This window comes from Nematocida ausubeli (genome assembly GCF_000738915.1).
Source record: "Nematocida ausubeli strain ERTm6 chromosome Unknown supercont2.7, whole genome shotgun sequence".
NCBI lineage: Eukaryota > Fungi > Microsporidia > Nematocida > Nematocida ausubeli.
In genome coordinates, this window is record NW_026515640.1 from 1 (window position 1) to 12,061 (window position 12,061).

General features: G+C 39.3%; 6 protein-coding genes across 6 annotated transcripts; 1 reads left to right on the forward strand and 5 right to left on the reverse strand.

Moving 5' to 3' along the window:
• Positions 1-181: 181 nt before the first annotated feature.
• On the reverse strand, positions 182-1,537 carry NESG_02418 (uncharacterized protein; the record flags this gene model as incomplete). Its single annotated transcript, XM_053050022.1, has 1 exon — positions 182-1,537. One exon carries the CDS (start codon positions 1,535-1,537, stop codon positions 182-184), a length of 1,356 nt encoding a protein of 451 aa, XP_052903651.1.
• An 827-nt stretch (positions 1,538-2,364) lies between these two features.
• On the reverse strand, positions 2,365-4,761 carry NESG_02419 (uncharacterized protein; the record flags this gene model as incomplete). The annotated part of the gene is made up of 1 exon (XM_053050023.1): positions 2,365-4,761. One exon carries the CDS (start codon positions 4,759-4,761, stop codon positions 2,365-2,367), a length of 2,397 nt encoding a protein of 798 aa, XP_052903652.1.
• Positions 4,762-5,272: 511 nt separating this feature from the next.
• On the reverse strand, positions 5,273-5,983 carry NESG_02420 (uncharacterized protein; the record flags this gene model as incomplete). Its single annotated transcript, XM_053050024.1, has 1 exon — positions 5,273-5,983. One exon carries the CDS (start codon positions 5,981-5,983, stop codon positions 5,273-5,275), a length of 711 nt encoding a protein of 236 aa, XP_052903653.1.
• Positions 5,984-6,729: 746 nt separating this feature from the next.
• Positions 6,730-8,082, reverse strand: NESG_02421 (uncharacterized protein; the record flags this gene model as incomplete). Its single annotated transcript, XM_053050025.1, has 1 exon — positions 6,730-8,082. One exon carries the CDS (start codon positions 8,080-8,082, stop codon positions 6,730-6,732), a length of 1,353 nt encoding a protein of 450 aa, XP_052903654.1.
• Positions 8,083-8,127: 45 nt separating this feature from the next.
• Positions 8,128-8,604, reverse strand: NESG_02422 (uncharacterized protein; the record flags this gene model as incomplete). Its single annotated transcript, XM_053050026.1, has 1 exon — positions 8,128-8,604. One exon carries the CDS (start codon positions 8,602-8,604, stop codon positions 8,128-8,130), a length of 477 nt encoding a protein of 158 aa, XP_052903655.1.
• Positions 8,605-9,830: 1,226 nt separating this feature from the next.
• On the forward strand, positions 9,831-11,159 carry NESG_02423 (uncharacterized protein; the record flags this gene model as incomplete). Its single annotated transcript, XM_053050027.1, has 1 exon — positions 9,831-11,159. One exon carries the CDS (start codon positions 9,831-9,833, stop codon positions 11,157-11,159), a length of 1,329 nt encoding a protein of 442 aa, XP_052903656.1.
• Positions 11,160-12,061: the final 902 nt, after the last annotated feature.

The following is a 12,061-nucleotide window of genomic DNA, read 5'->3' on the forward strand; positions in this document are numbered from 1 at the left end:
GCATGTGCATTGAAGTGCCTTATTTTCACACTATACAGAGATGTAAATCAGCGATGTTTTCGGGTTAAGCCGCCGTCTGAATACTCTCTGCAGTCACTTTTACCACTGCAAGCCATGCGCCCACACACCTATTGCTCTGTGGATATGCTGTCTATCCTTTATACCATGTTGTCTGTGCTGTTTACACCTCGCAAGGGGAGAAGCACACTCTGCTGTGCTGTGTATACATATACTTCCCCGCGTACAGAAGTGCGCCCATAGCAGCACCGCACAGCACGCTTCCTGTGGCCGTGGACACAACAGACACGCAGACCGCGCCTGCAAACACTCCCCACCCCTCTGCGAACGCATCCAGTCCGGACTGCAGCACAATGTTCAGCCCCAGACAGAGAAAGAGCATGTCAAACACAGCAAATGGAACATAGAGAAGGAGTCTGTGTCCTGCAGCAAGAGACCCAATCAGCGCAGCAGTGAACAGCAGCGTGTCTGCCATGTGCCTGGACCCAGACTCGTACACCGCAATTGTGGAAGACGGAAGCACCTGCACTGAGCAGCCAAAAAGAGAGGTTACTGCGTTGCACACTCCGTTTGCAAGCAGCTCCTTTCGCGCACGCGCACTTTTGCCGGTCTGCGCCTTTGCTGGGGGAAAGTTTATTGGAAACTGCATGAGGTTCATTGCAGCAATCTTCCCAATTGACGGAATCTCCCAAAGCACTGCGCGAAGGTCTATGTGGGGGAGAGCCATGCGCGGCACAGCCAGAACCACCTCCTTGCGCGGGTCACTTGCCAGCCATCCCTTGTTAAGGAGAGAGGCTGTTGTCTCCCCCTTTATGAGTGCCCACACATAGAACACAGCGGTGAGCAAAACACCAGCCCAAAGCACACTGTACCGTGCCACAGCAGGGCACCTTTTCTTGCACACCTTGCACAGAAGAGTGACAGCAACGCCAACTGCATTGAACGCCAAAACAGCCTGCCAGTACACTCCTGCTGCGCTGGAGACAGCACACACCCGCTCGTTTGCATACGACACACACAGAAACCCTATGGAAATAAAGAGCGCCATGGACAGCCCAGAGGGTATCCTGTTGATCATGCGCTCAGCGCGAAGAATGTACATCAGAAAGAACCCAGCGCTTGTAAGAAGCACAGAGAGAGCAAGACACACAAAAAGGTTTGTGAAGACCCTTTCCACCGGCAGACCAGCGGCAAGAGACTCGTGCATGCTCTGCACGTACCTGAACGACTCAGAGATCGGCGAGGATATAACCCCCGACGTGTATGAAGAGAGAGCAAAGAATAAAACTTGGGAAACGCAGGAAGCTGCCACAAATAGAATAGCGCTGGCTGTGTGCACCTCGGCGCCCGGGAAGGACCCAGTGCACGAGAACATCTTCTCGCCAACTGTCATCACATACATAAGATAAAGAACTGCGCCAAAGAAAACAACAGGACATTTATAAAGGAGTGACTTTGCTTTTCGCGCAAAAGCGCGCGTGTATTCGGGCAGCTTTCCCTGCTCTGCATTGTAAACCATAACTTAAAATTTTTTACTTCTCCTGTTTTTCTGTACAGTGGCTCTACTTCTCATCAAGGAGCAAACAAAGGAATACGGAGGCAAAATCTGTACAAAATATTTTTGTTCGCACAGGAAGAAACAAATCGTGGATTTGCACTAATGAGCAATAGAAACAGCAGGGAGGAGTGTGGTTTGAGTAAAAGATCGATTTAGTGCTTTGATGAGGGCATGCTTTGAATTTATACAGCGGGGTATTGCAGGGCATAGACAGTATAATAGTAATAATAGATAGTTTATATGAATTTATTATAGAATTCGTAGTTTAGGGCTCTTTTTTTCTTGGAATAAAGCACAGCATGTCTAAGCTAGTCTAGTTTAATAGACTAGATGAGCATGCAAAGGCATCTTGTATTCACAATTAGCCAGCACAGAAAAGTATGCTAGTAAAAAAGCAATCCAAAATTCCTGTGTACGTCTATAAAGAATAACTAAACTTTATATAATCTTCTAGATATATAAATTGCTGCTTGTGCTAGTTAGTTTCCCCTCTTGAATTATTATACTTAGTCATAATAACCAGAATGTAATTTACCTCTTGTCGTCTATATATAGTTTCTAGTGATATTTTCCTGTTAGTGTTATGCTCATAGACACATATACACTGCCAGAAAACCTAGATCACTAAAATTAATACATATAAACAATCAAGAGCCATTTATAGAGGGTTGGCCTACAGCCAAACCCAGAAGGCATTCACCAGCGCCAATCTATATTGCTGGTCCGGGAAGGAGGTTTCACGCCCTCAGGGCAGAAAACCAATGCATAGTATTTTTGTTTTTAGTCAGCTATACGCCAGTAACAGCTATATCTGCATCTAACTCATTCAGCTTTTCTATTTCTGTCTGTTGCTTATAAATAAGTATAATAAAAATACAAAAAAGAATAATGCTTAAAATTAGAGCAATCCACATTATGCACATAAGCAGCTGACGAAGGGATCTTTGCTTTTTTGCCAACTTTTTTTCAGAAGGCATACTCTGTACAGCCTTATACTTCTCTAAAATAGGCTTTGTCTGTGCCAAGCCTCCAGTATATATACTAGGATTTGCAGCGCTATATTCAGGCTTCTTCTCTAGGTGCTGCTGTTTTAAAGTATGCCCTGAGTGTGTTTTTGTATCAGGCACACTTGGGGCAGTTTCTATGCAGGAGTGCATGCTCGAATTAGAACTTTCAATAGATGCATAATCAGTTGATTCAATGTGCATTTCACTATCCGATGAATGTGCAGTTTCTGGAGGATGAAAGGATTCTTCTTTCTTTTCAGAATCTAGAGTAAGCGTCTTTTCTTTTCTTGGGTTAGCAAAGTCTTGTGAAGTATGCTTTGTTTTATTCGTATCAGTATTTATGTCAACAGACTCACTTACATTCCTAAATATATCTGCTTCTTTGCCAACCTTGTCTGGACTAATTCTCTGAATTTTATCCAAAGGAGGTAAAAGAGGCATCTTTCTTTCTGGTATAATATTGTTTTCGCTAGAGCCAGAAGGCAGTTCTATATATTGGGGCGGATCTGTCTGATGCTCGCCATGGTCATGCACTTTCTCATTATGTAGCGTGCCTTCTGCTTCTTTAGCATCATTATTCTCATTAAAGCTTGCAGAATCTAAGTCATCTTGTTTTATATCCTTTGCATCTTCTAATGGAGATGAAATATGCTTAGATTCAGGACTACTGACTGCGGCGCCCTCTTCAGCCACATGTTTTTTAGTTGCGGCTTCTTTATCTACTGGCACTTCATTTTTCTCTGGATCTTCATCATTATTCGAACTTTCCTCAGTTTCAGCAGGATCTTCAATGTCTCTAGGGGCAGTAGAGTATATGATATTTTTAATGCCCTCAATTCCAGAGTTATTTGGATCCTCATCAATACTATTGACTTCTTCATTTTGAACAGATTCTATAACATTCTTTAAATTCTCACATGGGCTGGACTCATTTAGATTACTATCACTGCTAGTGATTTCTTCAATTTGAGGAGGTTCTATAACATTCTCTAAATTTTCGAATGCGCTGGGCTTATTTGGATCGACTTCTACAGCGTCAAATTTTAAAATATACCCTAAGCTGTCATTGTAGAACCCATGCGCAAATAAAATGAACATTTTGTGCATCTGTTTTTCTGCATAGCCTGGCATGTTTTCATTCGGGTTTCTATATTCTTGTAAGGAGAATGCGGAGTTTTCTGACTTCTTTCTCATCGGCAGAACATCAAAAAACATATTATACGGCCCATTTTTACATTTCCATATTAAGACGGTAAAAGCAGCACTATTTTCAAACAAGTTCTGTTCAGTGTTTTTTGGTATTGGGGATCTAATTTGAAGCTCCTTTGAAGTAAACTGTTCTTGCATTTGACTGCTTTCCAAGCTATTTATCTGGTTTTTTCTTTTTAAATTCATTAAATTCTCATTATTTAATGCTAGATTTATGTATCTTCCTTCATTATATGGGCTGTTTATTTCCCCTAATAGATTTGCATAGTAAATAATCCAGCTTTTACATTTTGGAATATTTATTGTATGAACCTCATACTTCTCTGCTAGATACTTTGCAATATTTTTTAAGGCTTTTCTAAGCTTTCGATTATATGGTTTTTTCAAGCTTTTGCTATCCTCTTTTGTATCTTTCTTCAAAGGAAGAACCATATACTTCTCTGCTGCGTCAATAACTTCCCTTTCATCGTATTCACCAGAAGCAGGTATCGCTTTAATGCACAATAATGGGTTTGCCTTGCCTATATATGCTACGTACTCTCCTTCTATATCAAACTTTTCTATAGCTTTTTTGGGGGAATTTACATTTACTGCGAGTCTATACAGCCAAAAATTATTAAAAATATTTGCCATTCTTTCTGCATAGCTCGGTGAACCCATATATATACCGCTCGAATATGGATAAGCAGAAAGCACGCCTATCTTCTCTATGGGCAATGCCTCCTCATCGCCTTTACTGTTTATAGCACTCTTTATACTTGTGTCTTCACTTGTATTTCTTGTAGAAGATGTCGATGCACTTTGCGTGAAATCCAGTATATCAATGAATTTTAAAAGCTGCATCGTTATGTCTTGATACAAGGATTCTGAAGAATCAGATGCTGCCCAGCACCCTTTTTTGTGTGCATCCAATACTATTATTATAAGTATAAATGCTAATCGTCGTACTCCTTTTCTTATCTTCTTCATAATTTTTTAAATATAATTTTTATAATTTTTACAATTTTTATAGTAAAGGGAAGTATATGCTAGACATAATTGGCCTTGTTGTAAATACTCTTTTAGGCTCTGGAGATAAGCAATTAGTGTGTTCGATGCGCATTTAATTAATAAATGACAGCGCAGCAAGCTACTAGAGTTATATTGGACTAATACTTTCAGTATACTATGCTTTCTATATGGCACACTAGACACTTTTACAAGAATCCCCAAATCACATATTCCTTGGACAATGCATTTAGCTGCAGCTTTTCTCAAATAAATTTAACTTTTATAATAAAAAATATGTGCTTTTCTGGGCTGAAAGTGTGCTCTTAGTATGTGCTGCCATGAATTATAATGAAAGTCTTTTTGAAAACCACTTTTTCTTAAAAAGCATCCAAATTGCAGCGCACAGTAAAAATAGATGCATGTAATCTTAATATAGCCCGAATAGCCTCATTTATTACACTGGTCCATTGTACAGAACCCTTCGACCCGCCTATACATAAAGTCTTTTTGGCGTGGTGAAGAGTATTTGGTTGACCTCAGCATGCGGCGAAAAGATAAATCCTATGATACAGAAAGAAACAAACGTCATGGAAAGGCCAAGAAGATACTTTTTGCTTTTTCTATATGCACAGTGCATCCCTTTATCAGAAAGAATTTCCTCTAAGTTCACGATACCAGTAGCTATGATTGGATATAGAAAGATCACCTGCTTTATCAGCGCACTCTCCATGAAAAAAGTAGAGCCCCAAATAATGCTATGCGTAAAAAACATCAGAACAAACATCTGCATGCTAAGGGAGCGGCTTGTTAAAAAAAATAGGAACCACGGATTCCCCGAAATAGCACCAAATAGGCCAATGATGATGGCGATTGTTGTCTTGTGGAAGAATAGATGCTCCTCCTTCCTAGAGAGAAGAGAGTTAAGAATTGCCTGTCTCCAGCTGTACATTGAGACGCACACTGAAAAAAAGATAACTACCTTCGGCACTACAGAGACAAGACCGTCCTTTGTGATGTCTCTGTGCAGGCCCATTAAAAGGAAAAGGCACGAGCAGGCGCCCAGCAACCACTCAATCCCAATTCTGACAAAAACAGCGGCTCTCTGCACCTTGGTAGGAGTGTCTAGAGAGAAGTCTCCCTTGGGCTTCTCCAGAGCGCTTTTAGCATTCTTGTTGTCTACCTTAGAGAGATTTGGACACATTAAAATTTATTCAAATACCCAAAGAATAAATAAATAATTTACTCTTATTCATGACATGTTCTATTTCATGATAGTTTTCTACTTATTGCACAGTATTCTGCTAGTCTGCAAATAATTGGTACACTGCCTATCCACCTATGAACGTCGTTTTTGCAGTGCATTCTTGTGCTACAGCAGGAATAAACATGCATATTTATTGCAAATTTGTGCGCACATTCCATGATATTGAAAGAGTAATCTGTTTAAGTAAATTAGAAAAGGTATTTGTGGATTGGAAGTGCCTCTAGCTGAAACAGAGTCAAACTTGCACATACAAAATACGCTTGCTGCAAGGATAAATGGCAGCTGTATCCATATACACACTTCTCTAGCACAAATACACTCGGGTTATATCACACAAAGACACCGACATGCAGTGCAGAATCATCTTGAAATTAGTGCATATTCTGCAGCACCTAAATATCCTCCAAACTTTGACTATTTAAACTTTATTATAAAAAGAAGAACAGCTAGCTTCCATCACGCGCAATTCGGGTCAAATCCAAGCGCAAACAAATACCATTCTATCTTTAACCGCACATATCTTCTCATCCCTACATCCGTTATATAAACTGATTTCCATAAAAAACAGTGCAATTCGCATCACACACGCTCTGCCTGCATGATACCTTCTGAATTCTTTCCTGCTTATATACTCAACTATCTGCGCCTGTATTCTGGCGGGTTTCACTTCTCTTAGCATGCGCTTATTCGTTTTCCAGCCGGGTAAGAATGCCTATAATGTGGTTGTTAAGGCCTTTCTCCTGCACGTCCTCCCAGCATATCTCGCCGTTCTCCTTAAAAAACACCCGATATATTCTGCAGTCTTCAACATACGCTGCCATAATAACTTCTTTATGCGGGTTTTTTATTCTGCACAGATGGTGTATGCCCGCAAAAACCTTTTTCATCAGTGTGATTTCATTGTGCGATCTAAAAGAGACAGCACCCTTCGGAATAAGAACCATACTCATCCCGTCCACCTTCAGAACCTTTCTTCTCTCAACTCCTTTTTTTACGTCCTGCACTATTTTTGCATACTCAACAAGGCCCTTCTTTACGTCCATGAACTTTATATTTCTAAAGGAGAACACGGCCTCTGTGAAGCACCCCGTCTTAATAAGATGGCATATAGTGTAGAATGCCTCAATGTGGGAAAACCCAAGGTTATACTGATAGTGCTTAAAGTATATCTCTCGCTTGTTAAAGCTCTTCTGGACCACTGTCTGCACGGGCCCCACTAGGTTGTTCAGTGAGGTCTCCTGCGCTGCCGCCACAGAGACGCCCAGCCGCGCCAGAAACTGGTTCAGCAGGTACTCCGGGTTCTCCAAAAGACAGTGCTTCGTCTTCTTCCTTTGGAAAAACAGCCCAAGCTCCTCTATGACCCCAAAGTCCTGGAGAAGAGCCTCGTACAGCGTGCACCACTGGCTAAACGGAAAGTACACGCCCCTCAGCCTCTGAATGGACTTCTTTTCATCATCATCTCTTTCCAGCCGCGCAACTTCAGCTGCAACCTCTCGCTGTATATCATCTGCTTGCTCATGGTTTGCAAACCTGTTCTCTATCTCTTCATAGCCGGAATCTTCATCCTCTGATTTTTGCTCTGCTCGATTATTTTTTATTGGGCTTCTCCACATGGGATGCTCCATATTATTAGCGCGTCCGTGCAAGGACACACAGATGCTCCATAGGCAGTCGGGCGGCATGTGTCCTATGTTTTTACAGAGATCGAACATAACAGCCTCCAGTGACTCACCAAGCAAAAACATTACATTTCTTGAACTCTTTTCCCTCTGCGTCCCTATGACCGCGCCATTTTCAATACCGCATCCCTCTCCTATTCCTATCTCAAAAACCTTCCGCTTTTCGCTTCTCGTTTCGCTCCATATAACCTCGTGCTTTATAATCTCTCGCTCCAGCAAAACTATCAGCGAGAACAGCGCTGCAAAGTGATCTATTTCCCGGGAGATACAAACCAGCCTGACAAACCCTGCTTTCCGCACTCTTGCAATAAACTGCCGGTGCACATTTTCTTTTTCTTGATTAAATATTTCCACCATGCAGCCTTTCTCTGGATTTTTGCAAAATAATTTATTTCCTCATTGCTATTGAATCTGCACTTGGCTTTGTAAGTACCGCTCCCGAAATGCAACGGCCTCGCACAAAGTACAGTTTGCGCAGTATATCATTAGCAGAAAGAGCATAGAAAACACAACTGCATCGTACCACCCCTGCGAATTTGCTATTCTGCAATATCGGGCATCGAAGTAATCAAATAGGGTGAGATATAGAACAATAGGCATCTTCTTAACAAATATGCTCATCATCCCCCGGAGGAAAAGAACAATTGCAGCCACTGTGGCAAATTCTAGCTGGAAAATGGTCTTTTTCGCAAGCTCTTTTGAAAGGATTGGGACATTGTCTAGGCTTGTCTCGTCTATTATTCCATTTACAATTGTAAAGAGGCTTTTGTTTGATATAAAAACATCGTAGAGAAAGTTTTCCAGCGCTTTATCCCGAACACCCGCAGCTATTTTCTCAAGCACTATGGCTACAGTCCACACTCTATACACACTGCACATATTTTTAGAAAATGCAGCCACTGGATAAAATATGCAGAAGAAAGCAGCATATGCACTGTAAGAATGCCGACCGCTGGATATACATTTATATACTATACGCAGGCTAAATGGGTGGTGTATACCACATGGATGGATATGCATACCACCATTCCAAACACTGCACTCAGTTATACAGGAATTATGTGCCAAAGTGCACTTTCTTCTGAAAGTCCTGCTTAAATGTAGATTCTTCAACATCTACACTGTTTCTTTATTCTAGATATTACACTTTAGAGGTATTTGCATCGCTTGTAGTAATTGAAGTGCTTGAAAGTGGTTATTATAAAGATTAAACATATGTATATATGCGTGTTAATTAAAAGAAGCAAAATACAATTTTCACTTCTATGGCTTATATATATACTATGGCCTTGCCTATTTGAGAATCCCTTTTAAATAGTTTAAACTTTTTCCTTCTCCATTCGAAAAAACACAGCATGCTGCCATATATATTTCTCTAGTAGGATATATTCTAAATAGCCTAATATAACCCGAAAGAAAATCAGCTGTGCATTTCTATATAACATTGAATAGCTAAAATAAACATGCAAAAAGGCCTACTAAACACATAACCCAATATAATCCAGCACCTAAAATACCATACACACATTCTTTCTTATTTAACACTCTAGTCACAGTCAGCACGTCACATACAACTGCATGCACTTGAAAGGGCAATGTCATGTACACTGGATAGATTTGGTTCTTGTAAAAGGCAATGCACAAGGCCTACTTCTCCTATTTTACACAATTACTACATGGTACTATGCAAAATAATCTCTATACCACCAGCAAGAACTTCAAACTATATAAAATATGCCTGTAATATACAGAATTCAATTATATCGGGTTCTGTCTGAATAAATAGTTTTGGCCTGCTAGAGTATGACTTCTTTCATCAGTGAGACTCTCCTACGCGTAAATAATTATCACACAGAAAAATCTGTTTGATTTTTTTGCAAATTACATAAATTAAATTCTAGTATCAAAAGATATCTAAACCCAAATAACCCGAATATACATATCCCTCTGCACAAGAACAGGAGCACAAACCATATTGGAATATCTGTAAACCCTCCGGCGCTTCACATAAAATCCACATATGTTAGAAATTCTAAATAATTTAAAGATTGTTATTAAAGTATAGAGTATCTACACTATTAAATCTCAGAAAATTTTTTTAGAAAATGAAACAAGCATACAAAATGCAGAATATGCAAAAGATAATGTTTTTAGTAGTAGCAATCAGCATGCTGTGGGCTTGTGGTGTGCTTGGAAAACCAATAGACCCTTCCAAGAAGTTAATAGTGGCTACAGAAACACCAAAAGAGGCCGGCACGTTTTTGTGGCTTGCACTGTGCAAGTTTGTTAAGCTTATGGCTATCATATGCGAGTCCATTGTTTCGTACAATATCATTCTTCTTGCTCTTGTTGCAAATGGTGGGAAGTTGCATGTTTTAATATGGCTGATGCAGATGTTCACACATGGTTACTACTGCGTAAACTATAAAGAGAATTATGACGTACTCTGCAAAGCGCATGAGAAAGAGAAAAACACCATATACGATATTGAGACTGCTGACGGCAATAACAATGAGGAAATATCTGTATATGAACAGTATTGGTTGCTTGTGCGTGACAAGGGGTGTCCTTATATACATTATAATCCTGAAGATTACTTTAAGGATGGTAAGATACTTGTAGATCTAAAAGAAGAAAAAGCAAAAGCTAAATTGAATGAAAGCAAATGGATTGTTGTATTGCGAAGAAGTACGTATACTTTAATGCAGTTTATATTCTCACTTTCTCTATTCAAGTCTATGATCTTCGTGTTGATCTCTACAGCCATCTTATTGGACATGTTTGTTTTGAACTATACAATAACAAGATGCATCAATGAGTGTGATTATCTCGGGCCTTCTTTGCTGAGTGGAATGAAGCAAGCAGTAATGTGTCTGCACGGGCCAGTGGGAACTACTCTGGTTGCGTGCCTTGCTTTCTTTGGTGAGACAATAGGCCAGTACTACAAAATATCTGAGCTCGAAGAATCAGATAAAAAGAAAGATCGCCTATACAAAAAAAACCGCTTAACCATGTCATACTTTTTTTTCAAAGGGATTTTGCTCTCTATAATCATATTCTTCAAAGTATATTCTCTGGTTGCATTTGTAGACCAGGTTGTATGGGCAATTCTTTCTCCAAAAGTGGGTGACTGGCTTATTGAGAAAAGCGTTAAAGGAGTAACGCCAAATGAGCTCAGAAAGAAACTACGCTCCAAGGCAAAGTATGAAGATGAAGAATTCTACAGTAAAATCATCCAAATCGGTGGGGTTGCTGTCTCTGTTTTCTTTTTGTTTTATGTATTGGCAGCCCTTTTTGGAATTCCACCTATGTCGTCATTTTTAAGCATCGCTCCCATAGATCCTGTATTAGTCAATGAAATGGCTTTAGTCGCTAAAAATACTGGTATAAAAGACAAAGTTGCAGCATATGTATATTCAAGATCTGCTGTTTAAGCAATAGAATCTGTTCATGTATGCGCAATTTATTATAGACAAATAACATAGTAACCCTCAATAGATACAGAAGCGCTATCGCTTGTAATAGCAGCTTAATATACACAAATATAGATGAAGAACTTTTGTCTCTGTGGTAAAAGTATTTTCAACAAGTGGTTTTCTTTGAACTTGTTCTATATTTTGGGTTTTTGCAGAATTGTGTCTGATTTTATACGCAGAGTCAGATTCCCAAACAGAGATAATCTCTCTGTAAGGACCACTTTATTTAGATTCTCCTGCAATAACAAGAAAGTTCTAGTGAAGTGGTAATTTTGCCACATATAGAATATAAAGTACACACTTATTTAAAATAAAATATATTTTTATGGATATTACTTGCTACACGTCAAAATCATCTTTATGCACGCCATATGCACTCTGGTCCCATAGGAAAATTAAATCTTAGTATATATCCGAAAACTCCCCTCTTTAGATATTTTGAGCTTAATTTAGCTTTGATGTATTATCAAAATTAATAAACCAATCAATTTATGGCGTGTCATGTCAACAAACCCCATCACTTGCTATTATCGCTAATAAAATGTATATTGTCAGATTCTATGCAGAGCGTATAAAAATGTGCTTTTTTTCTTTTATTTATAAACTCTATAGTTTAATCTTTGCATCTGTAGAGTTTTAAATAAAAGAAAAAACATTCAATTATGTAGAAAGCCATGCCCATGTCTTTATATACTGAAAAGTAGCACTTTCCAGAAGATTACATAAATATGCAGTATATTTCCTTGCATGGCCTGCACTCTATAGAAGAATAGTTTAACAAATAGCTCAGAATCTTATCGCTGATTTTCATGCTTTATATTGTATTATAAGCATGGATATAACCAGAATATAAAAAAGTA